We start from the raw sequence: 27921 nt of genomic DNA on the forward strand, positions 1-27921 counted from the left end.
AAAAGAATGAAATAAAACGAATATGTGCGCACGAGGCAATTTATTAGGGGGAAAAAGAAACAGAGAGAGGGGGGAATAGGGCCGAGGGGACGGAATTTTAAGCGCTTGCTGAAAGGTTTCAGTCGCAAAAGTCTAATGATATATTAAATGGGTGAAGGGAAAGGAAGGGAAGCCCCCCCCCCAAAAAAAAAAAAAAGAAAGAAATGTCTACACACACACACACACATATATATATATATAGATGTATGTTAATATGTTTAAACTACAAAAAAGAAAAAAAAATGTACTCACATGAGAGGCAGGGGGGTTGTGGGGAAGTGCCTTTTGTTTACCTTTTTTTTTTAATTTTTTTTTCATTTTATTGCTACCGCCTTGATATTTACGAATATCTCTCAAGGCGCGTGCATCACTGCGCTGGATGGGAACTGAGGAGGAAAAAAAAAAAGAAGAAAGGAAAGGAAAGGCCACGTACAAAAAGGTGTTGTTGTGTACTTGAAATGACTGAAGAGGAGGATATGCGTGGATGTAGCAGAAAAAAAAAATAAAAAGGAATTGCGACACGTGTATACAGAAATAATTTTTAATATTTCAATGAAATAAGGCAAATGTGCAATTTTCCTTTTTCTTTTTTTGATGCTCGCCCCAACTCACGTGATTTTGGAAGTATTTTTATTGTTGTTGTTATTGTTGAGTGCGTCACACCGCGGTACTTTCTCTCACAATTCCCTACCTTACCTTTTTGTCGTGTTTTCCTCAACACAATACATTTTTTTTCTTTTTTTTCCCCCTACAAAAGTGCCTCGTTTCTTATATTATAACCGTCAGACGGAGTCATGTATGAGCATATATTTATGCATTTATTTATATACTTGCCTACATATATATATATATATATCATTATGTATTTGTTTTTTACTTTTATTATTTATTTATTATATTGATATTTATACATTTTGATATATTTGGATGTGCGTCTGTGGGAAAGTGGGGGCAGGTGGTAATGTTGTGGGATCATTTATATTATATTATGTTATATGTTGTATCACTTTTTTGTCTGTTTGTTGTATCGTTTAGGTGTGCTTGGTTGTTGTTGTTTGTATTTGTTAAATATATATTATTCTTCACTTCCCCTTGCCTTTCACCTCCTTCTCATCCTCCCCCCCTTTTTTTTTTGTTTTTTAGTTTTTTGTTTTTTTGTATTTGTTTTACTTTTCTTCCATCTTTGCCTGCCCGCTCCCTTTGCCATGGTACAGCGCCTACATCGACAAATTATTATCATCAATAATGTTGTTATAATGTACTAAGTTAAATATACCGCAGCTACACCGATCTGCGTGCCCACACTTGTGTAAGCCCGCGCATGTACATGAATGATTGGGGTGAATAAATGAATAAGTAAGTTTATTTATTTTTATCTTATTTGTTTTCCTTTTTTTTTGTGTGTGTGTGTAGGGAATCGTATCAGCGTTTTCTCTTTTCTTTTCTCGAGGTACAACCCTGAGAAAAGAATAGCAAAATCCCTAACGGCTACGCGCTGCGTGCCATAATGAACCGGACTTCTTTTTTTTTTCTCTCTTCTTCCTCTTCTGTCATTACACAACATGAGATATTTGTATCACCCCCCCCCTCCTTAAACCCCATGATGTGATTCCCCTCTTCCCCGACTACATCCCATCGTGCCACCCCTTGATATTTCTTTTTTGTCCATTTATTGAAAATATATATATATATATATATATATACATATTCGTATACGGATTTTTTTTTTATGTTCCTCTTCTCCTTTCTTCTCTTCTCTTCTCTTCCTTTTTCTTTCCTTTTTTTTGTTTCGTTTTTTTTTTTGCGTTCTGAGCATCATTTTGATCATAATCTGTGCGGTGTCTTTTACTGTCCTGTTATCCATTATCATTTGTTTTGTCACTCTTTCTTTTACTTTTCTCCACCATTGAAGCGAATACCTCTTAGCCCATAGCTGCGGTGGTACCGGCTGCCAACTCATACATTTCATCGTTATATTTAAATTTCAACTCGCACTCGCATCAGTTGTTTTGTTTTGTTTTTCTTCTCTTCTTCTCATGCGTTGCTGCAGCACGGCGCTTCGCACGGGTCGGAGGGGCCCTGGTGGGTGGACGGAGCCGCGACTTCAACAAGCCACCAGTACCGATTTTATGCGTGACTCCACCGGCACTGGTGGTGACAATAATAATAATAATAATAATGATGGCGGAAAGGGGCCGTCCTCGGCTCTCAAGCGGCATTTTAACGTCAACGATTTCTCTATGATTGAGCGGCAACAAATGACACTCACGAAACTGATGCGCATCACGATGGATGCAACTTTTAAACCGAAAGATCCCGACAGCAGGACATATGGCGGAGACGGTGCCACGCAGAGAGCGGCACTTCGGGAAGAGCTCAAAACAATGGACAGTCGAATTGTCCCCTTCGCTCACGAGGAAATATTAAACGACTACCTTAAAAACATAGTGGAGCTCTCCGGTCCCTCGGGTCAGCGATATGATAGAGAAATGTTGCGAGGCAGACTCGTTGGCCTCCTTTTCTTCACCGAAACGGATCGATCACTGGCATTCATGAGGTTGTTGCGGGAGTTCCATCAGCGGCACAGACGTGACTTTGTAGTTGTCGCCATATCTCTCGGTGGAAAGGAGATGATGGATATCACTCGACAACATGGTTTCTACCACTGCAGCCATCGTGACGGGGCCACATGGGTTCAGCGTGATACAGGTTTAATGGTGCGCCCATGGACACCACTTCCAAGGCTTATTGTCGTCAATGGTACAAGTGGTGAGGAAATCACTTCTAGCGGTGTTACAGCTGTAAAGGCGCATCCAAACACATGTTTTGAAAAGTGGAAAAATGGGGAGGAGGGATGTGATTGGTGGGATTACATCAAAACGTTCTATATGTGAGTTGTCAAATGAAGAGGGAATGCGTGGCTGGGAAACGGGGATGCAATATATATATATATATACGCGAGTCTTTTTACCATTATCTGTACGCATTGGTATTGGTTTGCCCTCGACGTTATTTTACGTAAATTCACTCAGGAATAAAATAAGGCATTGCAGTTCACGGGCCAACATTCCACTAGTGTTTATAATATCGTTCTTTTTTATATCAGTGTAACGATTGCTCACACTTATTTAGGATCAAATTTCACTTACTTTCAAATTTGTGTTGTAACAATATAGAAAGGAAAAGCAAGTCATTCAAGCATGATAAGGAACCTTCAGCAGCGCCACTGCGTTAACTTCCACTCAACATAATAAAATAATAAAGATATTTGAATTTAAAATAAACTTACCTTTCAAAAATCGCAGAAAAACACTTGAACGGAACGAAAAAATAAAAAAAACATGCCATCACCATATCAACAACATCAACAGCAAAAATAAAATCAACTAAAACCTTATTTAAGGACGGAAAATAGATATCTATTATTAAACAAAATAAAAAAATCTATCAACATATAACTTGAAAAATAAAACAATAACTATAATAGAACAATCACAAATATTATTGAATCTCTCCCTCTCCATATATATACATATATATATATATATACCTTCGCACCATGTGTAGGTTTTCATTTACGTTCTTTCTTTCTTTCTTTTGTGAATTTGTTTTCTGTCTCAAATGTTTTTAATTCGCTTGGGACCTATGTTTTTCTTGTTTTTTTGCTCACCCTTTGTGTAGGAGGCATCCTGTCACGTCTGTGGTTGCGTGTATGCCTTCCTTCCCCTTATTCGCTTCTTCCTGTCGTGTCACACCTCTTTCTCTCTCTCCCTTTCCGCCTTTTCTTTCAATCTTGTTTTCTCGACCAGTCCTACTAGAGGAGAAAGAATAGTAACCCTTTCATCAAAGAAAATAGTTCAAACGAATTATGCGCGAAATCGTCTGCGTTCAGGCTGGCCAATGCGGCAACCAGATCGGCTCAAAGTTCTGGGAGGTGATCAGTGACGAGCACGGTGTGGACCCCACAGGTACCTACCAGGGTGACTCTGACCTGCAGCTGGAGCGCATCAATGTGTACTTTGATGAGGCAACGGGAGGTCGCTATGTGCCCCGCTCCGTGCTGATTGATCTGGAGCCAGGTACAATGGACTCCGTACGTGCTGGCCCCTATGGTCAGATCTTCCGCCCCGACAACTTCATCTTTGGACAGTCTGGCGCCGGCAACAACTGGGCAAAGGGCCACTACACGGAGGGTGCGGAACTGATCGACTCTGTGCTCGATGTGTGCTGCAAGGAGGCGGAGAGCTGTGACTGCCTCCAGGGCTTCCAGATCTGCCACTCCCTTGGTGGTGGTACTGGCTCCGGCATGGGTACGCTGCTCATCTCGAAGCTTCGCGAGCAGTACCCTGACCGTATCATGATGACTTTCTCCATCATCCCATCCCCCAAGGTGTCCGACACTGTCGTCGAGCCGTACAATACGACTCTCTCCGTGCACCAACTTGTGGAAAACTCCGATGAGTCGATGTGCATTGACAACGAGGCACTGTACGATATTTGCTTCCGCACCCTGAAACTGACAACACCAACGTTCGGTGACCTGAACCACTTGGTGTCTGCTGTTGTGTCCGGCGTCACCTGCTGCCTGCGCTTCCCTGGTCAGTTGAACTCTGACCTCCGTAAGTTGGCTGTGAACCTTGTCCCATTCCCGCGTCTGCACTTCTTCATGATGGGCTTCGCCCCGCTGACCAGCCGCGGCTCGCAGCAGTACCGCGGTCTCTCCGTGCCCGAGCTAACGCAGCAGATGTTCGATGCGAAAAACATGATGCAAGCTGCAGATCCTCGTCACGGCCGCTACCTGACAGCGTCTGCACTCTTCCGCGGCCGCATGTCGACGAAGGAGGTTGATGAGCAGATGCTGAACGTGCAGAACAAGAACTCGTCCTACTTCATTGAGTGGATCCCGAACAACATCAAGTCCTCTGTTTGCGATATCCCACCCAAGGGACTCAAGATGGCTGTCACCTTCATTGGCAACAACACCTGCATCCAGGAGATGTTCCGCCGTGTGGGAGAGCAGTTCACCCTCATGTTCCGTCGCAAGGCGTTCTTGCACTGGTACACTGGCGAGGGTATGGACGAGATGGAATTCACGGAGGCAGAGTCCAACATGAACGATCTCGTGTCTGAGTACCAGCAGTACCAGGATGCCACGATTGAGGAGGAGGGCGAGTTCGACGAGGAGGAGCAATACTAGACGCGGACGGGGCATTTCCCGTTCGTCATTAGCAGTAGGTAATGAAGATGTTTGTTTCTCGTCCCCTTTCTCCTTCGTCCTTCTGTCATTTTGTTCTTTTGTGTTTATGTTTTGTTGTTTTTTTCTTTAATTTTTTTTTTCTTCCACGTTTGTGTACATCCGCGCGCCACTCTATTCAGAGAGCCACGGATAGTAGAGGAGGTGGGAAGGGTATATGAGGGACACGCGTACCATGATGTGGGATGTATTGGGGTCCCTGTCTGTCCTTACGTGACTATGTATGAACCGTCACGTGTAAGATGAGCTAGTGAGATCAACAGTACAACTCATCAACACGCCTTCTTCTCGTTAAATGTACACAATCTTGATCCTCCACCTTTATGGGTCCCATTGTTTGCCTCTTCCGCTGTGTGGAGTGCGCCTACACGCACTTCTCACTTCGTAAGTGGTGGTGGCGTAAGTATTCCCTAATGTTGACTCTATGTTCTCCTCTCCTCACCCCCTCGCGGTGCTGATTTCTGACAGATCTTCAAACACTAGTTTAAGCAAAGGACTATTCATCCGTTTATATTAGCAACAGTAGGTACTAGCACCACTAACAACAACAACAAAGCACTTCTATTTATTTATCATGCGTGAGGCTATCTGCATCCACATTGGTCAGGCTGGTTGCCAGGTTGGTAACGCCTGCTGGGAATTGTTCTGCCTGGAACACGGCATTCAACCCGATGGTGCGATGCCCTCTGACAAGACGATTGGCGTTGAGGATGATGCGTTCAACACCTTCTTCTCTGAGACTGGTGCTGGCAAGCACGTTCCCCGCGCGGTGTTCTTGGACCTGGAGCCAACAGTGGTGGATGAAGTGCGCACTGGCACGTACCGCCAGCTGTTCCACCCCGAGCAGCTGATCTCCGGCAAGGAGGATGCGGCCAACAACTACGCTCGTGGCCACTACACCATTGGTAAGGAGATCGTCGACCTCTGCCTGGACCGCATCCGCAAGCTCGCTGACAACTGCACTGGTCTTCAGGGCTTCCTCGTGTATCACGCCGTCGGCGGTGGCACTGGTTCTGGCCTGGGTGCGCTGCTCTTGGAGCGCCTCTCCGTGGACTATGGCAAGAAGTCCAAGCTCGGCTACACGGTGTATCCATCACCGCAGGTGTCGACGGCTGTCGTGGAGCCCTACAACTCTGTGCTCTCGACACACTCACTTCTGGAGCACACCGATGTTGCTGCGATGCTTGACAATGAAGCAATTTATGATTTGACTCGCCGCAACCTCGATATTGAGCGCCCCACGTACACCAACCTGAACCGCCTCATCGGTCAGGTGGTTTCCTCGCTGACAGCGTCCCTCCGCTTCGACGGTGCATTGAACGTGGATCTGACAGAGTTCCAGACAAACCTTGTGCCGTACCCACGTATCCACTTCGTGCTGACAAGCTATGCACCAGTCATCTCCGCAGAGAAGGCCTACCACGAGCAACTCTCTGTCTCTGAGATCTCGAACGCTGTGTTTGAGCCCGCCTCCATGATGACAAAGTGCGACCCCCGCCACGGCAAGTACATGGCGTGCTGCCTCATGTACCGTGGTGACGTTGTGCCAAAGGATGTGAATGCTGCCGTCGCGACCATCAAGACGAAGCGCACGATTCAGTTCGTGGACTGGTCTCCCACAGGCTTCAAGTGCGGTATCAACTACCAGCCACCCACGGTGGTGCCAGGTGGTGACCTTGCCAAGGTGCAGCGCGCGGTATGCATGATCGCCAACTCCACGGCCATCGCAGAGGTGTTCGCTCGTATTGACCACAAATTCGATCTCATGTACAGCAAGCGCGCCTTCGTGCACTGGTACGTCGGTGAGGGTATGGAAGAGGGTGAGTTCTCCGAGGCCCGTGAAGACCTTGCAGCACTTGAGAAGGACTACGAAGAGGTTGGTGCCGAGTCCGCGGATATGGACGGTGAGGAGGATGTGGAGGAGTACTAGAAAGTGTGACAACGTCGCACCATGTGTAGGTTTTCATTTACGTTCTTTCTTTCTTTTGTGAATTTGTTTTCTGTCTCAAATGTTTTTAATTCGCTTGGGACCTATGTTTTTCTTGTTTTTTTGCTCACCCTTTGTGTAGGAGGCATCCTGTCACGTCTGTGGTTGCGTGTATGCCTTCCTTCCCCTTATTCGCTTCTTCCTGTCGTGTCACACCTCTTTCTCTCTCTCCCTTTCCGCCTTTTCTTTCAATCTTGTTTTCTCGACCAGCCCTACTAGAGGAGAAAGAATAGTAACCCTTTCATCAAAGAAAATAGTTCAAACGAATTATGCGCGAAATCGTCTGCGTTCAGGCTGGCCAATGCGGCAACCAGATCGGCTCAAAGTTCTGGGAGGTGATCAGTGACGAGCACGGTGTGGACCCCACAGGTACCTACCAGGGTGACTCTGACCTGCAGCTGGAGCGCATCAATGTGTACTTTGATGAGGCAACGGGAGGTCGCTATGTGCCCCGCTCCGTGCTGATTGATCTGGAGCCAGGTACAATGGACTCCGTACGTGCTGGCCCCTATGGTCAGATCTTCCGCCCCGACAACTTCATCTTTGGACAGTCTGGCGCCGGCAACAACTGGGCAAAGGGCCACTACACGGAGGGTGCGGAACTGATCGACTCTGTGCTCGATGTGTGCTGCAAGGAGGCGGAGAGCTGTGACTGCCTCCAGGGCTTCCAGATCTGCCACTCCCTTGGTGGTGGTACTGGCTCCGGCATGGGTACGCTGCTCATCTCGAAGCTTCGCGAGCAGTACCCTGACCGTATCATGATGACTTTCTCCATCATCCCATCCCCCAAGGTGTCCGACACTGTCGTCGAGCCGTACAATACGACTCTCTCCGTGCACCAACTTGTGGAAAACTCCGATGAGTCGATGTGCATTGACAACGAGGCACTGTACGATATTTGCTTCCGCACCCTGAAACTGACAACACCAACGTTCGGTGACCTGAACCACTTGGTGTCTGCTGTTGTGTCCGGCGTCACCTGCTGCCTGCGCTTCCCTGGTCAGTTGAACTCTGACCTCCGTAAGTTGGCTGTGAACCTTGTCCCATTCCCGCGTCTGCACTTCTTCATGATGGGCTTCGCCCCGCTGACCAGCCGCGGCTCGCAGCAGTACCGCGGTCTCTCCGTGCCCGAGCTAACGCAGCAGATGTTCGATGCGAAAAACATGATGCAAGCTGCAGATCCTCGTCACGGCCGCTACCTGACAGCGTCTGCACTCTTCCGCGGCCGCATGTCGACGAAGGAGGTTGATGAGCAGATGCTGAACGTGCAGAACAAGAACTCGTCCTACTTCATTGAGTGGATCCCGAACAACATCAAGTCCTCTGTTTGTGATATCCCACCCAAGGGACTCAAGATGGCTGTCACCTTCATTGGCAACAACACCTGCATCCAGGAGATGTTCCGCCGTGTGGGAGAGCAGTTCACCCTCATGTTCCGTCGCAAGGCGTTCTTGCACTGGTACACTGGCGAGGGTATGGACGAGATGGAATTCACGGAGGCAGAGTCCAACATGAACGATCTCGTGTCTGAGTACCAGCAGTACCAGGATGCCACGATTGAGGAGGAGGGCGAGTTCGACGAGGAGGAGCAATACTAGACGCGGACGGGGCATTTCCCGTTCGTCATTAGCAGTAGGTAATGAAGATGTTTGTTTCTCGTCCCCTTTCTCCTTCGTCCTTCTGTCATTTTGTTCTTTTGTGTTTATGTTTTGTTGTTTTTTTCTTTAATTTTTTTTTTCTTCCACGTTTGTGTACATCCGCGCGCCACTCTATTCAGAGAGCCACGGATAGTAGAGGAGGTGGGAAGGGTATATGAGGGACACGCGTACCATGATGTGGGATGTATTGGGGTCCCTGTCTGTCCTTACGTGACTATGTATGAACCGTCACGTGTAAGATGAGCTAGTGAGATCAACAGTACAACTCATCAACACGCCTTCTTCTCGTTAAATGTACACAATCTTGATCCTCCACCTTTATGGGTCCCATTGTTTGCCTCTTCCGCTGTGTGGAGTGCGCCTACACGCACTTCTCACTTCGTAAGTGGTGGTGGCGTAAGTATTGCCTAATGTTGACTCTATGTTCTCCTCTCCTCACCCCCTCGCGGTGCTGATTTCTGACAGATCTTCAAACACTAGTTTAAGCAAAGGACTATTCATCCGTTTATATTAGCAACAGTAGGTACTAGCACCACTAACAACAACAACAAAGCACTTCTATTTATTTATCATGCGTGAGGCTATCTGCATCCACATTGGTCAGGCTGGTTGCCAGGTTGGTAACGCCTGCTGGGAATTGTTCTGCCTGGAACACGGCATTCAACCCGATGGTGCGATGCCCTCTGACAAGACGATTGGCGTTGAGGATGATGCGTTCAACACCTTCTTCTCTGAGACTGGTGCTGGCAAGCACGTTCCCCGCGCGGTGTTCTTGGACCTGGAGCCAACAGTGGTGGATGAAGTGCGCACTGGCACGTACCGCCAGCTGTTCCACCCCGAGCAGCTGATCTCCGGCAAGGAGGATGCGGCCAACAACTACGCTCGTGGCCACTACACCATTGGTAAGGAGATCGTCGACCTCTGCCTGGACCGCATCCGCAAGCTCGCTGACAACTGCACTGGTCTTCAGGGCTTCCTCGTGTATCACGCCGTCGGCGGTGGCACTGGTTCTGGCCTGGGTGCGCTGCTCTTGGAGCGCCTCTCCGTGGACTATGGCAAGAAGTCCAAGCTCGGCTACACGGTGTATCCATCACCGCAGGTGTCGACGGCTGTCGTGGAGCCCTACAACTCTGTGCTCTCGACACACTCACTTCTGGAGCACACCGATGTTGCTGCGATGCTTGACAATGAAGCAATTTATGATTTGACTCGCCGCAACCTCGATATTGAGCGCCCCACGTACACCAACCTGAACCGCCTCATCGGTCAGGTGGTTTCCTCGCTGACAGCGTCCCTCCGCTTCGACGGTGCATTGAACGTGGATCTGACAGAGTTCCAGACAAACCTTGTGCCGTACCCACGTATCCACTTCGTGCTGACAAGCTATGCACCAGTCATCTCCGCAGAGAAGGCCTACCACGAGCAACTCTCTGTCTCTGAGATCTCGAACGCTGTGTTTGAGCCCGCCTCCATGATGACAAAGTGCGACCCCCGCCACGGCAAGTACATGGCGTGCTGCCTCATGTACCGTGGTGACGTTGTGCCAAAGGATGTGAATGCTGCCGTCGCGACCATCAAGACGAAGCGCACGATTCAGTTCGTGGACTGGTCTCCCACAGGCTTCAAGTGCGGTATCAACTACCAGCCACCCACGGTGGTGCCAGGTGGTGACCTTGCCAAGGTGCAGCGCGCGGTATGCATGATCGCCAACTCCACGGCCATCGCAGAGGTGTTCGCTCGTATTGACCACAAATTCGATCTCATGTACAGCAAGCGCGCCTTCGTGCACTGGTACGTCGGTGAGGGTATGGAAGAGGGTGAGTTCTCCGAGGCCCGTGAAGACCTTGCAGCACTTGAGAAGGACTACGAAGAGGTTGGTGCCGAGTCCGCGGATATGGACGGTGAGGAGGATGTGGAGGAGTACTAGAAAGTGTGACAACGTCGCACCATGTGTAGGTTTTCATTTACGTTCTTTCTTTCTTTTGTGAATTTGTTTTCTGTCTCAAATGTTTTTAATTCGCTTGGGACCTATGTTTTTCTTGTTTTTTTGCTCACCCTTTGTGTAGGAGGCACCCTGTCACGTCTGTGGTTGCGTGTATGCCTTCCTTCCCCTTATTCGCTTCTTCCTGTCGTGTCACACCTCTTTCTCTCTCTCCCTTTCCGCCTTTTCTTTCAATCTTGTTTTCTCGACCAGCCCTACTAGAGGAGAAAGAATAGTAACCCTTTCATCAAAGAAAATAGTTCAAACGAATTATGCGCGAAATCGTCTGCGTTCAGGCTGGCCAATGCGGTAACCAGATCGGCTCAAAGTTCTGGGAGGTGATCAGTGACGAGCACGGTGTGGACCCCACAGGTACCTACCAGGGTGACTCTGACCTGCAGCTGGAGCGCATCAATGTGTACTTTGATGAGGCAACGGGAGGTCGCTATGTGCCCCGCTCCGTGCTGATTGATCTGGAGCCAGGTACAATGGACTCCGTACGTGCTGGCCCCTATGGTCAGATCTTCCGCCCCGACAACTTCATCTTTGGACAGTCTGGCGCCGGCAACAACTGGGCAAAGGGCCACTACACGGAGGGTGCGGAACTGATCGACTCTGTGCTCGATGTGTGCTGCAAGGAGGCGGAGAGCTGTGACTGCCTCCAGGGCTTCCAGATCTGCCACTCCCTTGGTGGTGGTACTGGCTCCGGCATGGGTACGCTGCTCATCTCGAAGCTTCGCGAGCAGTACCCTGACCGTATCATGATGACTTTCTCCATCATCCCATCCCCCAAGGTGTCCGACACTGTCGTCGAGCCGTACAATACGACTCTCTCCGTGCACCAACTTGTGGAAAACTCCGATGAGTCGATGTGCATTGACAACGAGGCACTGTACGATATTTGCTTCCGCACCCTGAAACTGACAACACCAACGTTCGGTGACCTGAACCACTTGGTGTCTGCTGTTGTGTCCGGCGTCACCTGCTGCCTGCGCTTCCCTGGTCAGTTGAACTCTGACCTCCGTAAGTTGGCTGTGAACCTTGTCCCATTCCCGCGTCTGCACTTCTTCATGATGGGCTTCGCCCCGCTGACCAGCCGCGGCTCGCAGCAGTACCGCGGTCTCTCCGTGCCCGAGCTAACGCAGCAGATGTTCGATGCGAAAAACATGATGCAAGCTGCAGATCCTCGTCACGGCCGCTACCTGACAGCGTCTGCACTCTTCCGCGGCCGCATGTCGACGAAGGAGGTTGATGAGCAGATGCTGAACGTGCAGAACAAGAACTCGTCCTACTTCATTGAGTGGATCCCGAACAACATCAAGTCCTCTGTTTGCGATATCCCACCCAAGGGACTCAAGATGGCTGTCACCTTCATTGGCAACAACACCTGCATCCAGGAGATGTTCCGCCGTGTGGGAGAGCAGTTCACCCTCATGTTCCGTCGCAAGGCGTTCTTGCACTGGTACACTGGCGAGGGTATGGACGAGATGGAATTCACGGAGGCAGAGTCCAACATGAACGATCTCGTGTCTGAGTACCAGCAGTACCAGGATGCCACGATTGAGGAGGAGGGCGAGTTCGACGAGGAGGAGCAATACTAGACGCGGACGGGGCATTTCCCGTTCGTCATTAGCAGTAGGTAATGAAGATGTTTGTTTCTCGTCCCCTTTCTCCTTCGTCCTTCTGTCATTTTGTTCTTTTGTGTTTATGTTTTGTTGTTTTTTTCTTTAATTTTTTTTTTCTTCCACGTTTGTGTACATCCGCGCGCCACTCTATTCAGAGAGCCACGGATAGTAGAGGAGGTGGGAAGGGTATATGAGGGACACGCGTACCATGATGTGGGATGTATTGGGGTCCCTGTCTGTCCTTACGTGACTATGTATGAACCGTCACGTGTAAGATGAGCTAGTGAGATCAACAGTACAACTCATCAACACGCCTTCTTCTCGTTAAATGTACACAATCTTGATCCTCCACCTTTATGGGTCCCATTGTTTGCCTCTTCCGCTGTGTGGAGTGCGCCTACACGCACTTCTCACTTCGTAAGTGGTGGTGGCGTAAGTATTCCCTAATGTTGACTCTATGTTCTCCTCTCCTCACCCCCTCGCGGTGCTGATTTCTGACAGATCTTCAAACACTAGTTTAAGCAAAGGACTATTCATCCGTTTATATTAGCAACAGTAGGTACTAGCACCACTAACAACAACAACAAAGCACTTCTATTTATTTATCATGCGTGAGGCTATCTGCATCCACATTGGTCAGGCTGGTTGCCAGGTTGGTAACGCCTGCTGGGAATTGTTCTGCCTGGAACACGGCATTCAACCCGATGGTGCGATGCCCTCTGACAAGACGATTGGCGTTGAGGATGATGCGTTCAACACCTTCTTCTCTGAGACTGGTGCTGGCAAGCACGTTCCCCGCGCGGTGTTCTTGGACCTGGAGCCAACAGTGGTGGATGAAGTGCGCACTGGCACGTACCGCCAGCTGTTCCACCCCGAGCAGCTGATCTCCGGCAAGGAGGATGCGGCCAACAACTACGCTCGTGGCCACTACACCATTGGTAAGGAGATCGTCGACCTCTGCCTGGACCGCATCCGCAAGCTCGCTGACAACTGCACTGGTCTTCAGGGCTTCCTCGTGTATCACGCCGTCGGCGGTGGCACTGGTTCTGGCCTGGGTGCGCTGCTCTTGGAGCGCCTCTCCGTGGACTATGGCAAGAAGTCCAAGCTCGGCTACACGGTGTATCCATCACCGCAGGTGTCGACGGCTGTCGTGGAGCCCTACAACTCTGTGCTCTCGACACACTCACTTCTGGAGCACACCGATGTTGCTGCGATGCTTGACAATGAAGCAATTTATGATTTGACTCGCCGCAACCTCGATATTGAGCGCCCCACGTACACCAACCTGAACCGCCTCATCGGTCAGGTGGTTTCCTCGCTGACAGCGTCCCTCCGCTTCGACGGTGCATTGAACGTGGATCTGACAGAGTTCCAGACAAACCTTGTGCCGTACCCACGTATCCACTTCGTGCTGACAAGCTATGCACCAGTCATCTCCGCAGAGAAGGCCTACCACGAGCAACTCTCTGTCTCTGAGATCTCGAACGCTGTGTTTGAGCCCGCCTCCATGATGACAAAGTGCGACCCCCGCCACGGCAAGTACATGGCGTGCTGCCTCATGTACCGTGGTGACGTTGTGCCAAAGGATGTGAATGCTGCCGTCGCGACCATCAAGACGAAGCGCACGATTCAGTTCGTGGACTGGTCTCCCACAGGCTTCAAGTGCGGTATCAACTACCAGCCACCCACGGTGGTGCCAGGTGGTGACCTTGCCAAGGTGCAGCGCGCGGTATGCATGATCGCCAACTCCACGGCCATCGCAGAGGTGTTCGCTCGTATTGACCACAAATTCGATCTCATGTACAGCAAGCGCGCCTTCGTGCACTGGTACGTCGGTGAGGGTATGGAAGAGGGTGAGTTCTCCGAGGCCCGTGAAGACCTTGCAGCACTTGAGAAGGACTACGAAGAGGTTGGTGCCGAGTCCGCGGATATGGACGGTGAGGAGGATGTGGAGGAGTACTAGAAAGTGTGACAACGTCGCACCATGTGTAGGTTTTCATTTACGTTCTTTCTTTCTTTTGTGAATTTGTTTTCTGTCTCAAATGTTTTTAATTCGCTTGGGACCTATGTTTTTCTTGTTTTTTTGCTCACCCTTTGTGTAGGAGGCATCCTGTCACGTCTGTGGTTGCGTGTATGCCTTCCTTCCCCTTATTCGCTTCTTCCTGTCGTGTCACACCTCTTTCTCTCTCTCCCTTTCCGCCTTTTCTTTCAATCTTGTTTTCTCGACCAGCCCTACTAGAGGAGAAAGAATAGTAACCCTTTCATCAAAGAAAATAGTTCAAACGAATTATGCGCGAAATCGTCTGCGTTCAGGCTGGCCAATGCGGCAACCAGATCGGCTCAAAGTTCTGGGAGGTGATCAGTGACGAGCACGGTGTGGACCCCACAGGTACCTACCAGGGTGACTCTGACCTGCAGCTGGAGCGCATCAATGTGTACTTTGATGAGGCAACGGGAGGTCGCTATGTGCCCCGCTCCGTGCTGATTGATCTGGAGCCAGGTACAATGGACTCCGTACGTGCTGGCCCCTATGGTCAGATCTTCCGCCCCGACAACTTCATCTTTGGACAGTCTGGCGCCGGCAACAACTGGGCAAAGGGCCACTACACGGAGGGTGCGGAACTGATCGACTCTGTGCTCGATGTGTGCTGCAAGGAGGCGGAGAGCTGTGACTGCCTCCAGGGCTTCCAGATCTGCCACTCCCTTGGTGGTGGTACTGGCTCCGGCATGGGTACGCTGCTCATCTCGAAGCTTCGCGAGCAGTACCCTGACCGTATCATGATGACTTTCTCCATCATCCCATCCCCCAAGGTGTCCGACACTGTCGTCGAGCCGTACAATACGACTCTCTCCGTGCACCAACTTGTGGAAAACTCCGATGAGTCGATGTGCATTGACAACGAGGCACTGTACGATATTTGCTTCCGCACCCTGAAACTGACAACACCAACGTTCGGTGACCTGAACCACTTGGTGTCTGCTGTTGTGTCCGGCGTCACCTGCTGCCTGCGCTTCCCTGGTCAGTTGAACTCTGACCTCCGTAAGTTGGCTGTGAACCTTGTCCCATTCCCGCGTCTGCACTTCTTCATGATGGGCTTCGCCCCGCTGACCAGCCGCGGCTCGCAGCAGTACCGCGGTCTCTCCGTGCCCGAGCTAACGCAGCAGATGTTCGATGCGAAAAACATGATGCAAGCTGCAGATCCTCGTCACGGCCGCTACCTGACAGCGTCTGCACTCTTCCGCGGCCGCATGTCGACGAAGGAGGTTGATGAGCAGATGCTGAACGTGCAGAACAAGAACTCGTCCTACTTCATTGAGTGGATCCCGAACAACATCAAGTCCTCTGTTTGCGATATCCCACCCAAGGGACTCAAGATGGCTGTCACCTTCATTGGCAACAACACCTGCATCCAGGAGATGTTCCGCCGTGTGGGAGAGCAGTTCACCCTCATGTTCCGTCGCAAGGCGTTCTTGCACTGGTACACTGGCGAGGGTATGGACGAGATGGAATTCACGGAGGCAGAGTCCAACATGAACGATCTCGTGTCTGAGTACCAGCAGTACCAGGATGCCACGATTGAGGAGGAGGGCGAGTTCGACGAGGAGGAGCAATACTAGACGCGGACGGGGCATTTCCCGTTCGTCATTAGCAGTAGGTAATGAAGATGTTTGTTTCTCGTCCCCTTTCTCCTTCGTCCTTCTGTCATTTTGTTCTTTTGTGTTTATGTTTTGTTGTTGTTTTCTTTAATTTTTTTTTTCTTCCACGTTTGTGTACATCCGCGCGCCACTCTATTCAGAGAGCCACGGATAGTAGAGGAGGTGGGAAGGGTATATGAGGGACACGCGTACCATGATGTGGGATGTATTGGGGTCCCTGTCTGTCCTTACGTGACTATGTATGAACCGTCACGTGTAAGATGAGCTAGTGAGATCAACAGTACAACTCATCAACACGCCTTCTTCTCGTTAAATGTACACAATCTTGATCCTCCACCTTTATGGGTCCCATTGTTTGCCTCTTCCGCTGTGTGGAGTGCGCCTACACGCACTTCTCACTTCGTAAGTGGTGGTGGCGTAAGTATTGCCTAATGTTGACTCTATGTTCTCCTCTCCTCACCCCCTCGCGGTGCTGATTTCTGACAGATCTTCAAACACTAGTTTAAGCAAAGGACTATTCATCCGTTTATATTAGCAACAGTAGGTACTAGCACCACTAACAACAACAACAAAGCACTTCTATTTATTTATCATGCGTGAGGCTATCTGCATCCACATTGGTCAGGCTGGTTGCCAGGTTGGTAACGCCTGCTGGGAATTGTTCTGCCTGGAACACGGCATTCAACCCGATGGTGCGATGCCCTCTGACAAGACGATTGGCGTTGAGGATGATGCGTTCAACACCTTCTTCTCTGAGACTGGTGCTGGCAAGCACGTTCCCCGCGCGGTGTTCTTGGACCTGGAGCCAACAGTGGTGGATGAAGTGCGCACTGGCACGTACCGCCAGCTGTTCCACCCCGAGCAGCTGATCTCCGGCAAGGAGGATGCGGCCAACAACTACGCTCGTGGCCACTACACCATTGGTAAGGAGATCGTCGACCTCTGCCTGGACCGCATCCGCAAGCTCGCTGACAACTGCACTGGTCTTCAGGGCTTCCTCGTGTATCACGCCGTCGGCGGTGGCACTGGTTCTGGCCTGGGTGCGCTGCTCTTGGAGCGCCTCTCCGTGGACTATGGCAAGAAGTCCAAGCTCGGCTACACGGTGTATCCATCACCGCAGGTGTCGACGGCTGTCGTGGAGCCCTACAACTCTGTGCTCTCGACACACTCACTTCTGGAGCACACCGATGTTGCTGCGATGCTTGACAATGAAGCGATTTATGATTTGACTCGCCGCAACCTCGATATTGAGCGCCCCACGTACACCAACCTGAACCGCCTCATCGGTCAGGTGGTTTCCTCGCTGACAGCGTCCCTCCGCTTCGACGGTGCATTGAACGTGGATCTGACAGAGTTCCAGACAAACCTTGTGCCGTACCCACGTATCCACTTCGTGCTGACAAGCTATGCACCAGTCATCTCCGCAGAGAAGGCCTACCACGAGCAACTCTCTGTCTCTGAGATCTCGAACGCTGTGTTTGAGCCCGCCTCCATGATGACAAAGTGCGACCCCCGCCACGGCAAGTACATGGCGTGCTGCCTCATGTACCGTGGTGACGTTGTGCCAAAGGATGTGAATGCTGCCGTCGCGACCATCAAGACGAAGCGCACGATTCAGTTCGTGGACTGGTCTCCCACAGGCTTCAAGTGCGGTATCAACTACCAGCCACCCACGGTGGTGCCAGGTGGTGACCTTGCCAAGGTGCAGCGCGCGGTATGCATGATCGCCAACTCCACGGCCATCGCAGAGGTGTTCGCCCGTATTGACCACAAATTCGATCTCATGTACAGCAAGCGCGCCTTCGTGCACTGGTACGTCGGTGAGGGTATGGAAGAGGGTGAGTTCTCCGAGGCCCGTGAAGACCTTGCAGCACTTGAGAAGGACTACGAAGAGGTTGGTGCCGAGTCCGCGGATATGGACGGTGAGGAGGATGTGGAGGAGTACTAGAAAGTGTGACAACGTCGCACCATGTGTAGGTTTTCATTTACGTTCTTTCTTTCTTTTGTGAATTTGTTTTCTGTCTCAAATGTTTTTAATTCGCTTGGGACCTATGTTTTTCTTGTTTTTTTGCTCACCCTTTGTGTAGGAGGCACCCTGTCACGTCTGTGGTTGCGTGTATGCCTTCCTTCCCCTTATTCGCTTCTTCCTGTCGTGTCACACCTCTTTCTCTCTCTCCCTTTCCGCCTTTTCTTTCAATCTTGTTTTCTCGACCAGCCCTACTAGAGGAGAAAGAATAGTAACCCTTTCATCAAAGAAAATAGTTCAAACGAATTATGCGCGAAATCGTCTGCGTTCAGGCTGGCCAATGCGGCAACCAGATCGGCTCAAAGTTCTGGGAGGTGATCAGTGACGAGCACGGTGTGGACCCCACAGGTACCTACCAGGGTGACTCTGACCTGCAGCTGGAGCGCATCAATGTGTACTTTGATGAGGCAACGGGAGGTCGCTATGTGCCCCGCTCCGTGCTGATTGATCTGGAGCCAGGTACAATGGACTCCGTACGTGCTGGCCCCTATGGTCAGATCTTCCGCCCCGACAACTTCATCTTTGGACAGTCTGGCGCCGGCAACAACTGGGCAAAGGGCCACTACACGGAGGGTGCGGAACTGATCGACTCTGTGCTCGATGTGTGCTGCAAGGAGGCGGAGAGCTGTGACTGCCTCCAGGGCTTCCAGATCTGCCACTCCCTTGGTGGTGGTACTGGCTCCGGCATGGGTACGCTGCTCATCTCGAAGCTTCGCGAGCAGTACCCTGACCGTATCATGATGACTTTCTCCATCATCCCATCCCCCAAGGTGTCCGACACTGTCGTCGAGCCGTACAATACGACTCTCTCCGTGCACCAACTTGTGGAAAACTCCGATGAGTCGATGTGCATTGACAACGAGGCACTGTACGATATTTGCTTCCGCACCCTGAAACTGACAACACCAACGTTCGGTGACCTGAACCACTTGGTGTCTGCTGTTGTGTCCGGCGTCACCTGCTGCCTGCGCTTCCCTGGTCAGTTGAACTCTGACCTCCGTAAGTTGGCTGTGAACCTTGTCCCATTCCCGCGTCTGCACTTCTTCATGATGGGCTTCGCCCCGCTGACCAGCCGCGGCTCGCAGCAGTACCGCGGTCTCTCCGTGCCCGAGCTAACGCAGCAGATGTTCGATGCGAAAAACATGATGCCCCTGGTGATGCTGGCCACCTCATCGTGGTGCCAGGGTCCAGTACCTCGCCTATGCGTGGGAAGCCAAGAGCCGGCAACCGCCATCTTTGTAAGGAAGTGCCTGCGGGTGCGTCATCGTTTTGCCATGGGACAAGCAGAGTCAGGCTGAGACAAAGTGTTATCAATGTCTGTCCTTAGGTACGTGCAGACGTGCCATCAGTAGTATTATTCGCGCCCAGAAACTGATGAATGGTGATGTGGAAAGTAAATTAGACCCTGTATTCCGTGGCACCCAGTGGAACTGCGCTGCGCTCACACAGGGCAAGCGGTTAGCTCTTCATAGGATGCTCATTGAGGATAGGGTAAGCTTCTGCTTACTGTGCGAAACGAATTTTTCCTCTCTGGAAGAACAGATTCTCCATCCTCTACTTTTGCAACACGACGGAGCAGAAAGGGATGCAAACGGTGGTGGAGTATCTATTCTGATACAAAAAGTCCTCCGGGTGGAAGTCGGTGAGAAGAAAGTGGGACAGCTAGAACATGTAAGCGCCACTATCCACGTATCAGAGGAAGACAAACTAACGCTCACGTCAGCCTATTTTCCAAGAGGACGAAGCGCTGTGAACTTGGGAAAACTTGTCGCATTGAAGAGAGATGTGCAATACGTCATAGGCGCCGACGTGAATTTACATTTGTGTCTATGGGATAGAGAGGTCCCTCCTGATGCAGGAGGTGAAGCAATGACTACTTGGTGTGTTGATACAGGTTATATTGTAGCAAATACAGCTGACCGCACCAGATATGACTATGCACGAAACCTCGGATCGTCCCCTGACGTAACGCTGAACCGGGAATGTCAAATTATCAATTGGACGGCTACAGAGACACCGGACAGTGATCACTACGTCATCTTATTTCAGTCATCGTCGGAAACGATGAGATCCCGATTGCCCTTGCTTGTCTGGACCGAGCGCTATTCTCTTGAAAGAAAGCCGACTGGGTGAAATTCAATGCCTACACCAAGCAAGAAAGCAAGAAGATCGGAAACTCGGGGAAAATACACAAAAACGCCCCCATTTTAGGTAATATTATCCGGGACGCGACAGTGAAAGCTGTCCCCCGCGGCTCCTTTTTCCAAAAGCCTTTGTGAACGAAGGAGTTAACAGAGAGAGATGAGAAGATACGATGCGTCCAACATCTTCGAGAGAGGCCATCTCTTGTCTCCCAGCGAAAAAAACTGCTAATGGAAGTCTCCACCAAACGATGGCATGAGACTTGCAACAAGTTTGCAGTTTCTGAGAGTAACAGTTGGCATATCGTAAAGAATGTTTTCTCACAAAAAACCCTAGTCACACCAGCAGTGAGGGCAGACAACAGAATCCTGGCGCAGAAGCAGCACGCACAGAGTCTCATAGATATATACCCTGAATAGTCGAAGCGGCACCCGGATGTTGCGCAAGCTCCTTCGATTTCCCTCCCAAAACAGATGCCATACAGGCGTATCTCCATGGGAGAATTGAACACAACCCTAAGGTATATACCAAATGGTTCTGCTCCTGGAAACAATATGCAGTGGATTGAGAGGCTCTCAAGCACCTCAACAAATATGGAAGGCGTTTACTACCACGATTATTCAATCGCAGTTTATACGCTGGTGAGGATCCGCAACCGTGGAAAAAAGGTGTCATCATTCCATTGTTGAAAGTGGGAAAGCCATCCATTGACCTAGCATCCTTCAGGCCTGTTACCTTAACAAGTACGGTCTTAAAGGTCATGGAAAAGATTGTCTGCGCAAGGATCCGTAACACTGTCGAATCGAAATTGAAAGTGCAGCAATCAGGATTCAGCACGGGTAACTCTACACTAGACCAGCTCTTACACCTAATGGCAGCTCTATGTAGACCTCACCACGATGACAGGAAAGGGGCTGTATTTGCTTATTACCCGGAGGCATTCGACACGGTAGATCATGCAACAGCGGTTCGTGCCATGCAGGAAATGGGAATACCAACTTACACTGTGAAATGGACCGCTACCTTACTACAGGGAAGAAAAAAACAAGTAAGGGTAAAGAAGGTGTTTTCGGGGAACAGGGAGTTCACACGAGGGGTTCCACAAGGTACAGTCCTAGGTCCCCTCTTATCATAGTGGTGAACTCTCTCAGTAAACGCCTCAACCAAATTCCTGGTCTAGGACATGGCTTCTTCGCAGACGATCTAACTCTCTCATGTCGTCACTCTGATAGAAACATAGTCCAGGAAACGCTCCAAGCAGGGCTAAACGCAGTAGCAGCATGGAGCCGAGAGACTTATATGGGCATTAATGTGGATAAGACCAAATACACACTATTTGGCGCCAAGAACAGAAACTCACTACTTCTGTTGGTGAACGGGAAACCTATCGATGAAGATAGAAATCCCAAGATACTTGGCATCACATTACAGTCATATAGTGGTTTCTCCACCCATGTCGAGGGGGTTAAAAAGGCAGTGGATATGCGACTACTGCAACTTGCTGCAATCTCATCAACTTCTTGGGGACCACGAACCAACACGATCAGGACGTTCTACATTGCCCTGACTCGTGCAAAGATCTTGTACGGCGTGGCGATTTAGTATCATAATGCCAACTACTTCAATCAGGAAGAGCTAGAGTGTTCCCAAAACAGAGCGTGCAGAATTCTCTCCGGAACGGTGAGAGGTTGAAACAGTACAGACGCGCGCCTAGAGGCCAACTTAACGTCCCTTAGAGAAGCCGCGACGATACGGGGTCTGAAGTACCTGATACGCTGCCAGCCACGAGATAGATACCTAAAAGAGAGTGCGGAGTTAGTATATCACCCAAGTTATCCTGTCCGAAAGTTACTGAATGATGTAAAGCGTGAATACCCACAACTTCAGGTAGAATCCGCACACACCACAGAGTGGTGTCCATATTTCTGGATACAGCGAACAGATGTCTGTTTCACTACGCCATTCCCCCGAATGTGAACAGAGACTCGGAGGAAGAACTCAAACGTGAGACATCCGAAAGATGGATAAAGCGCCGTTATTAGAAGAAAAGGGCAATAACCCTGTCGCTCTATCACACTACGAAGTGTGGACAGACGGATCTGTAACACTGGAGGAAAATCAGGAGCGGCAGCTCTCATCGTCAAGAATGGCAAACTCCTGCACAAAGTGCTCGAAGGAACGGGACGACTTGCATGCAGCTATAGAGCTGAATGTGTAGTCCTAATAATTGGCCTGAAACAACTGTCCAAAGAGATCGATAAAGCAGAAAAACAAAACTTCCGATTATTGATATTTACGGACTCATGGTCAATGGTAGCAGCTCTGCACGCGGGCCCGCTTACAGTTACAGACACAGTACTGCGCTAAATATGGACACTACTCATCCAACTCCAAAGTAAAGGAGGACGGATTCGTATTCAGTTCATATTTGGTCACTGTGGAATAGCGGGTAATGAGCAAGCTGACGCAGCAGAGCAACCACAAATGCGAACTGCATGGATACCGGAGGTGGTTGCAGCAGCGAAAAGGCTGCTGCGCACTACAAGGGAAAAGCCACAAACACATAGGGCCACACTTACTGGACACTGGAAGAACACAAACCTCAAGACCTCGCTGTCCAGAAAAGAATAAACCCTACTGACTCAACTCCGCACGGGTGCAGCACCTACGTACGGTTGGGTGAACAGGAAATTGAACCCTAATATCCCCAACACATGCAGATGGTGTTGCAATGTGGCAAAAAGCCAGACAGTGGAGCTCGTGAGTGTGAGACCAACATCCACACGTGCAAGCGATCCAACAGTTTGCCCAATTTGTGGGCTGCGATGCTCGAACCGGCAAAATGGCGCTATACACATGCAACGAACCCATGGAGTCCAATACGAGCAGGGCAAACGGCGACTCAAATTCCCGCGAGGAGATGGAGGAGGATTCCAATTTGGCCCTCCCACCTCCCGAACCGCCGCCAAACACAGAAACACCGCAAACCGCTGCGGATACTATTATGTATCCCTGCTTGATCTGCGAGAGGACCTTCAAATCGAAGACTTGGCAAACAAGGCACAGAGAGACCGCACACCCGGGTGTAGCACCACCGCGCGGAACAACAGAAAACCCAGAGGGAAGTGAACAAACAACATAATCGGAGAACACTCTTCAGTGTGCCCTGTGTTCTTTTGTACACAAGTCCAAGGGTGGATTAACAAACCACCGAAGAGTCCAGCACCCAGATCAAAAGGTCACGATAGCAACCAGGAAGAGCGGAAGGGATTCGGCGAATCGACGGGAAGTAGAGGAGGAGGAACCATCAGCTACCTCGCTCCATTGTACATGCTGCGATTTCATAGAGAAATCAAAGAGTGGGTTAGCTGCGCACTGTAGGTATAGGCACCTCCAAACAGTCTAGTCTATCACTACAGTTTCAAAAAAGAGACCAAGGACCCCCACTCCAGAGAATAGATCGCAGAAAGTACGGACGGAAAGAGTCGAAGGAAGATATCAGTGTGATCACTGCGAGAAGACATACGCCACACCATCCACTCTAATACGCCACTACAGGGCGAAAAATAGTGGAAGCGTATGTCAGCTCTCTAGCACCGAGGCAGCTCCGGCAGGACGACGATACGTGAAGGTTACAGTGCCGACGCATGAGTGTACCGAGTGCGGCACCAAGTGCTACTCAAAAGCAGGACTAACGCGTCATCAACAAACTGCACATGGTTTGAAGCTGGAAACCCCTCTCCCCCAGATGCATGAATGCGAAGAGTCACCTAGGCACCTACTCGTGTACCCAGGACTCGCTACACTGCGTCAACGATTCTTCAAGGATGACACACCTCTCGAAAAGTTGCTGTACAGTGAAGAGTTAACAAAATTCCTACTGGAACTGGAAAAACTCTCACAAAAGGTACCGCCAGAAAGTAAAGGCCGAACGCCGGATATCGAATCAGCTGACCCTCGTAGTGATTGCCCTCCGTCTAGGAGATATCAAACTTCTGTCTCCCCCCCCCCTGTCGGATCGCGTGGGAAGCGGAAACGCTCACCATTTCCTCGATGAGCCCCTGTGTACACAGTTAGTCTCCCCCGTCCATATTAAGACGGAGCCTGGGTCTCGTCAGCCCAGAAACTCTCCCCCCTTCACCACAAAGCAGGCACCAACGTTCGAATAGGACTGCTGGTGGTACGCTGCCAAATATCTCTTTGAGATAATTGCGCGTTATATTAAAAAAACATGATGCCCCTGCACCCGCAGCAGATTCCCTCAAAGAGCTGACGGTTGCAGGGGCTTGGCTTCCCCCGCATAGGCGAGGTACTGGACCCTGGTACCACGATGAGGTGGCCGGCTGAGCCAGGGTGCGGAAGCCAAGGGCCTGCGACACCCGAAAGGGCTAACAAGCTTAGGTTTCTACTTGTTGGGAAAACGGATAGTGGAAACCACCCTAGTGGTTGGTTGGTCGCTCGCACTGTGCGCTACAGTACTGCGGATGCAGAGATTGGACCTTGCAAGGGTTTAATTTCGCACGATTGCAAGCTTCTGCTGTTACTGTGTGGATACTTTGAGCGCAATCCTGGACCCCTCCGGTTTGTGCAGCAGAACGTTAACGGTGTCTCAGCAGTAAAGCTATCAAGCCTACTTGCTCTAGATGCAGACGTCTATCTTCTTCCGGAGGTGAAGAAGTTGCGTGAGGCGTCTCGCATCTGTAAGGTCCCGCCATACACAGTTTACTGTAGCCCCCCGAACGCTCGGGGTGGAAGAGTTGCCATCTTGGTGCACCAACGAAGCAGCATCCAGACCAGGAGTGTGACATGGAAAGCACTCCCAAACGACACTGGCATCAAAGCCGTAACTGTGAAATTGTGATAGGTAATACTCATCTGGGTATAGTGAATGTTTACATCCCCCCACCACCGAGCATCACTGGATCCTTCGCTACCCTTCTGCAGACCTTGGAAAATAACTGCTCTATTATTGAGGGAAACTTCAATGTTTTCCACCCACTATGGTGGAGCGAGGTCGGTCAATAAAACAGGTCGGACAAGTTCTTTTACCTGTCCACCTATGCATATTCGAACTGCAAAACATCCTTGACGCGGTAACACGAAGCTAAGGCAATCAGAAAAGCGCCCTGGACCTCACCCCGTCTCGTTTGGATGATGCAATGCAACGGACCACGCTATTGTAGCTAGACAGCGATCACAAAGGGATCACATTTATGCTCGAAAAAGCATGCGAAATGATTATTCTCATCCCCTTTATCCCTAGCCTCTTCCACTTTCCAACTTCCCTCCTCTGCCTCCTCTCACCCTTTTGTTTTTGTATTTCCCTTTTATTTTACATTTTCACCCCACCATCAGCGTCCTTTCACTGGCTTTGTGGCACCGCTTCCTTCTTAGTAGCGGTTCTTTTGCACAACCGCATGCACACATACATCCCTTTGAATGTCATACCTCCCTCCTCTCTCTTTCTCTTTTTTTTTTCTGTTACATCTCATACTAGAAAGCTAAAAAGCTACTTTACCACAACTCTCAAACCAAGCAACAAACTAAAAGACATGTCGAGGACCAAGGAAACCGCCAGGACGAAGAAGACCATCACCTCCAAGAAGAGCAAGAAGGCCTCAAAGGGTTCTGATGCCGCATCTGGCGTAAAGACCGCCCAACGCCGCTGGAGGCCCGGCACCGTGGCACTCCGTGAAATCCGCCAGTTCCAACGCTCCACCGACCTGCTGCTACAAAAGGCACCATTTCAACGCCTGGTCCGTGAGGTGTCTGGTGCCCAAAAGGAGGGTCTGCGCTTCCAGAGTAGCGCTATTCTCGCCGCACAGGAAGCGACTGAGTCGTACATTGTGTCGCTGCTTGCCGATACCAACCGCGCATGCATTCACAGTGGGCGTGTGACAATCCAACCAAAGGACATTCACCTTGCCCTCTGCCTACGCGGTGAACGTGCATAAGAAGGTACAGAAATGCGTAATTGAGTGAGTGAGTATGAATATGAGTAGGTGTGTGTGTATGTATGTATGTATGCGTGAGGGTCAGGGTTGAGACAAATATTCAGATTAGAGAAAGAAAGAAAGAGAGAGAGAGCACTGCAAAGCATGCATGCATGTATATGTATATATGTGTGTATGTTTATGTGCATGACCTTCTTTCTCTTTCCCCTTCTCCTCTCTGTTGCTCTCCTCTACGTTCCACTTGCATGCATAACACATACTTCCTTCTTGTAACTGCTCCCTTTCTCTCATTACACTGTGTAGCCTTTACTTTCTTTCCCCTCTTCCCCTCACTACAAAGACACTGTGTGTCCGACCCTCCTAACTTGCTCCTGCTCACAGCGGTTTCCAGTCGCATTAGCCATCGTCACACGGTACCACACAATGATGCCTTGTGATTTGTTTTGCCTTTTGCTACTATTCATCGGAGGCCGTGCGTGGCGTGCGCGGATTGTTGTGCAGGTGTACCTGCCGGCGTGTCCCCGCTGCGCGGTTGGGGAAGAGACAAGTTTAGGGGGCTGTTGTGACACAGTTAGATTTTCCACGTCACCTCCAGCGGTGCGGATGCCTCCACTTCAGGTGTGGTTCCCCATTCCCCCGTATATCTTTCTTTCTTTCTTTTCGTCTGCTCATTCCACTCTGGGTGCAATATCCGGGAGTGTGGAATAAGAGTTGAGATTGGGGTTAAGATGAGGGTAAAGGGGAGTGGAGGGGCGACGTGGGAGAGACGGATGGCCAGATGGAAAGGGAAAGAAAGGTGTGAAAGTGTGGAGGTAACGAGATATTGGGTGAGGGTGACTGATAGAGGACAGCATCTGTGAATGTGTGGTTACTCTTCTCCCCTTTATCCCTAGCCTCTTCCACTTTCCAACTTCCCTCCTCTGCCTCCTCTCACCCTTTTGTTTTTGTATTTCCCTTTTATTTTACATTTTCACCCCACCATCAGCATCCTTTCACTGGCTTTGTACCACCGCTTCCTTCTTAGTAGCGGTTCTTTTGCACAACCGCATGCACACATACATCCCTTTGAATTTCATACCTCCCTCCTCTCTCTTTCTCTTTTTTTTTCTGTTACATCTCATACTAGAAAGCTAAAAAGCTACTTTACCACAACTCTCAAACCAAGCAACAAACTAAAAGACATGTCGAGGACCAAGGAAACCGCCAGGACGAAGAAGACCATCACCTCCAAGAAGAGCAAGAAGGCCTCAAAGGGTTCTGATGCCGCATCTGGCGTAAAGACCGCCCAACGCCGCTGGAGGCCCGGCACCGTGGCACTCCGTGAAATCCGCCAGTTCCAACGCTCCACCGACCTGCTGCTACAAAAGGCACCATTTCAACGCCTGGTCCGTGAGGTGTCTGGTGCCCAAAAGGAGGGTCTGCGCTTCCAGAGTAGCGCTATTCTCGCCGCACAGGAAGCGACTGAGTCGTACATTGTGTCGCTGCTTGCCGATACCAACCGCGCATGCATTCACAGTGGGCGTGTGACAATCCAACCAAAGGACATTCACCTTGCCCTCTGCCTACGCGGTGAACGTGCATAAGAAGGTACAGAAATG

General features: G+C 50.3%; 16 protein-coding genes and 1 pseudogene across 16 annotated transcripts, besides 24 other annotated features; all 17 read left to right on the forward strand.

The window, feature by feature from the left end:
• Nucleotides 1-43: 43 nt before the first annotated feature.
• Nucleotides 44-49: a repeat region (telomeric repeat hexamer TTAGGG).
• Nucleotides 50-203: 154 nt separating this feature from the next.
• Nucleotides 204-261: a sequence feature (Signal anchor predicted for Tb927.1.2290 by SignalP 2.0 HMM (Signal peptide probabilty 0.000, signal anchor probability 0.778) with cleavage site probability 0.000 between residues 20 and 21).
• TB927.1.2290 (hypothetical protein, unlikely) lies at nt 204-545 on the forward strand (the record flags this gene model as incomplete). The annotated part of the gene is made up of 1 exon (XM_001218928.1): nt 204-545. The coding sequence occupies one exon, from the start codon at nt 204-206 to the stop codon at nt 543-545; it is 342 nt and encodes a 113-aa protein (XP_001218929.1).
• Nucleotides 306-374: a sequence feature (1 probable transmembrane helix predicted for Tb927.1.2290 by TMHMM2.0 at aa 35-57).
• An 88-nt stretch (nt 546-633) lies between the features above and the next one.
• Nucleotides 634-703: a sequence feature (Signal peptide predicted for Tb927.1.2300 by SignalP 2.0 HMM (Signal peptide probabilty 0.999, signal anchor probability 0.001) with cleavage site probability 0.417 between residues 24 and 25).
• TB927.1.2300 (hypothetical protein, unlikely) lies at nt 634-957 on the forward strand (the record flags this gene model as incomplete). The annotated part of the gene is made up of 1 exon (XM_001218929.1): nt 634-957. The coding sequence occupies one exon, from the start codon at nt 634-636 to the stop codon at nt 955-957; it is 324 nt and encodes a 107-aa protein (XP_001218930.1).
• Nucleotides 652-711: a sequence feature (3 probable transmembrane helices predicted for Tb927.1.2300 by TMHMM2.0 at aa 7-26, 31-50 and 71-102).
• Nucleotides 724-783: a sequence feature (3 probable transmembrane helices predicted for Tb927.1.2300 by TMHMM2.0 at aa 7-26, 31-50 and 71-102).
• Nucleotides 844-939: a sequence feature (3 probable transmembrane helices predicted for Tb927.1.2300 by TMHMM2.0 at aa 7-26, 31-50 and 71-102).
• Nucleotides 958-1034: 77 nt separating the features above from the next.
• Nucleotides 1035-1083: a sequence feature (Signal anchor predicted for Tb927.1.2310 by SignalP 2.0 HMM (Signal peptide probabilty 0.000, signal anchor probability 1.000) with cleavage site probability 0.000 between residues 17 and 18).
• TB927.1.2310 (hypothetical protein) lies at nt 1035-1304 on the forward strand (the record flags this gene model as incomplete). The annotated part of the gene is made up of 1 exon (XM_001218930.1): nt 1035-1304. The coding sequence occupies one exon, from the start codon at nt 1035-1037 to the stop codon at nt 1302-1304; it is 270 nt and encodes an 89-aa protein (XP_001218931.1).
• Nucleotides 1053-1121: a sequence feature (2 probable transmembrane helices predicted for Tb927.1.2310 by TMHMM2.0 at aa 7-29 and 39-61).
• Nucleotides 1149-1217: a sequence feature (2 probable transmembrane helices predicted for Tb927.1.2310 by TMHMM2.0 at aa 7-29 and 39-61).
• Nucleotides 1305-1518: 214 nt separating the features above from the next.
• Nucleotides 1519-1524: a repeat region (inverted telomeric repeat hexamer CCCTAA).
• A 551-nt stretch (nt 1525-2075) lies between these two features.
• Nucleotides 2076-2933, forward strand: TB927.1.2320 (hypothetical protein, conserved; the record flags this gene model as incomplete). The annotated part of the gene is made up of 1 exon (XM_001218931.1): nt 2076-2933. The coding sequence occupies one exon, from the start codon at nt 2076-2078 to the stop codon at nt 2931-2933; it is 858 nt and encodes a 285-aa protein (XP_001218932.1).
• Nucleotides 2934-3591: 658 nt separating this feature from the next.
• Nucleotides 3592-7238: a repeat region (len=3647 bp. Repeat unit from alpha and beta tubulin repeat array).
• Nucleotides 3592-19376: a repeat region.
• On the forward strand, nt 3908-5236 carry TB927.1.2330 (beta tubulin; the record flags this gene model as incomplete). Its single annotated transcript, XM_001218932.1, has 1 exon — nt 3908-5236. One exon carries the CDS (start codon nt 3908-3910, stop codon nt 5234-5236), a length of 1329 nt encoding a protein of 442 aa, XP_001218933.1.
• Nucleotides 5702-5707: a repeat region (inverted telomeric repeat hexamer CCCTAA).
• On the forward strand, nt 5868-7223 carry TB927.1.2340 (alpha tubulin; the record flags this gene model as incomplete). Its single annotated transcript, XM_001218933.1, has 1 exon — nt 5868-7223. One exon carries the CDS (start codon nt 5868-5870, stop codon nt 7221-7223), a length of 1356 nt encoding a protein of 451 aa, XP_001218934.1.
• Nucleotides 7550-8878, forward strand: TB927.1.2350 (beta tubulin; the record flags this gene model as incomplete). Its single annotated transcript, XM_001218934.1, has 1 exon — nt 7550-8878. The coding sequence occupies one exon, from the start codon at nt 7550-7552 to the stop codon at nt 8876-8878; it is 1329 nt and encodes a 442-aa protein (XP_001218935.1).
• Nucleotides 9510-10865, forward strand: TB927.1.2360 (alpha tubulin; the record flags this gene model as incomplete). Its single annotated transcript, XM_001218935.1, has 1 exon — nt 9510-10865. The coding sequence occupies one exon, from the start codon at nt 9510-9512 to the stop codon at nt 10863-10865; it is 1356 nt and encodes a 451-aa protein (XP_001218936.1).
• On the forward strand, nt 11192-12520 carry TB927.1.2370 (beta tubulin; the record flags this gene model as incomplete). Its single annotated transcript, XM_001218936.1, has 1 exon — nt 11192-12520. One exon carries the CDS (start codon nt 11192-11194, stop codon nt 12518-12520), a length of 1329 nt encoding a protein of 442 aa, XP_001218937.1.
• Nucleotides 12986-12991: a repeat region (inverted telomeric repeat hexamer CCCTAA).
• Nucleotides 13152-14507, forward strand: TB927.1.2380 (alpha tubulin; the record flags this gene model as incomplete). The annotated part of the gene is made up of 1 exon (XM_001218937.1): nt 13152-14507. One exon carries the CDS (start codon nt 13152-13154, stop codon nt 14505-14507), a length of 1356 nt encoding a protein of 451 aa, XP_001218938.1.
• Nucleotides 14834-16162, forward strand: TB927.1.2390 (beta tubulin; the record flags this gene model as incomplete). The annotated part of the gene is made up of 1 exon (XM_001218938.1): nt 14834-16162. The coding sequence occupies one exon, from the start codon at nt 14834-14836 to the stop codon at nt 16160-16162; it is 1329 nt and encodes a 442-aa protein (XP_001218939.1).
• Nucleotides 16794-18149, forward strand: TB927.1.2400 (alpha tubulin; the record flags this gene model as incomplete). Its single annotated transcript, XM_001218939.1, has 1 exon — nt 16794-18149. One exon carries the CDS (start codon nt 16794-16796, stop codon nt 18147-18149), a length of 1356 nt encoding a protein of 451 aa, XP_001218940.1.
• Nucleotides 18476-19376, forward strand: TB927.1.2410 (annotated as a pseudogene).
• Nucleotides 18476-19376: a sequence feature.
• Nucleotides 19376-19601: a repeat region (RIME sequence at 3' end of Trypanosoma brucei tubulin cluster (EMBL:M27843) (1741 bp) Blastn scores: E()=e-119, id=99% (query, 1-226:subject, 34-259); RIME-A (DIRE). Degenerate (pers. comm. F. Bringaud)).
• Nucleotides 19377-24426: a repeat region (DIRE - TUBIS (pers. comm. F. Bringaud)).
• Nucleotides 20883-20888: a repeat region (inverted telomeric repeat hexamer CCCTAA).
• Nucleotides 23066-23071: a repeat region (inverted telomeric repeat hexamer CCCTAA).
• A 228-nt stretch (nt 24427-24654) lies between the features above and the next one.
• Nucleotides 24655-24723: a repeat region (RIME-A. Truncated (5') (pers. comm. F. Bringaud)).
• Nucleotides 24700-25230, forward strand: TB927.1.2420 (hypothetical protein; the record flags this gene model as incomplete). Its single annotated transcript, XM_001218940.1, has 1 exon — nt 24700-25230. One exon carries the CDS (start codon nt 24700-24702, stop codon nt 25228-25230), a length of 531 nt encoding a protein of 176 aa, XP_001218941.1.
• Nucleotides 25617-27201: a repeat region (len=1585 bp. Repeat unit for alternating histone H3 and hypothetical gene array).
• Nucleotides 25617-27921: part of a repeat region that runs on past the window's edge.
• TB927.1.2430 (histone H3, putative) lies at nt 25922-26323 on the forward strand (the record flags this gene model as incomplete). The annotated part of the gene is made up of 1 exon (XM_001218941.1): nt 25922-26323. The coding sequence occupies one exon, from the start codon at nt 25922-25924 to the stop codon at nt 26321-26323; it is 402 nt and encodes a 133-aa protein (XP_001218942.1).
• Nucleotides 26747-26804: a sequence feature (Signal peptide predicted for Tb927.1.2440 by SignalP 2.0 HMM (Signal peptide probabilty 0.999, signal anchor probability 0.000) with cleavage site probability 0.540 between residues 20 and 21).
• On the forward strand, nt 26747-27031 carry TB927.1.2440 (hypothetical protein, unlikely; the record flags this gene model as incomplete). The annotated part of the gene is made up of 1 exon (XM_001218942.1): nt 26747-27031. One exon carries the CDS (start codon nt 26747-26749, stop codon nt 27029-27031), a length of 285 nt encoding a protein of 94 aa, XP_001218943.1.
• On the forward strand, nt 27505-27906 carry TB927.1.2450 (histone H3, putative; the record flags this gene model as incomplete). The annotated part of the gene is made up of 1 exon (XM_001218943.1): nt 27505-27906. The coding sequence occupies one exon, from the start codon at nt 27505-27507 to the stop codon at nt 27904-27906; it is 402 nt and encodes a 133-aa protein (XP_001218944.1).

Source organism: Trypanosoma brucei, chromosome 1 (genome assembly GCF_000002445.2).
Source record: "Trypanosoma brucei brucei TREU927 chromosome 1, complete sequence".
Taxonomy (NCBI): Eukaryota; Euglenozoa; class Kinetoplastea; order Trypanosomatida; family Trypanosomatidae; genus Trypanosoma; species Trypanosoma brucei.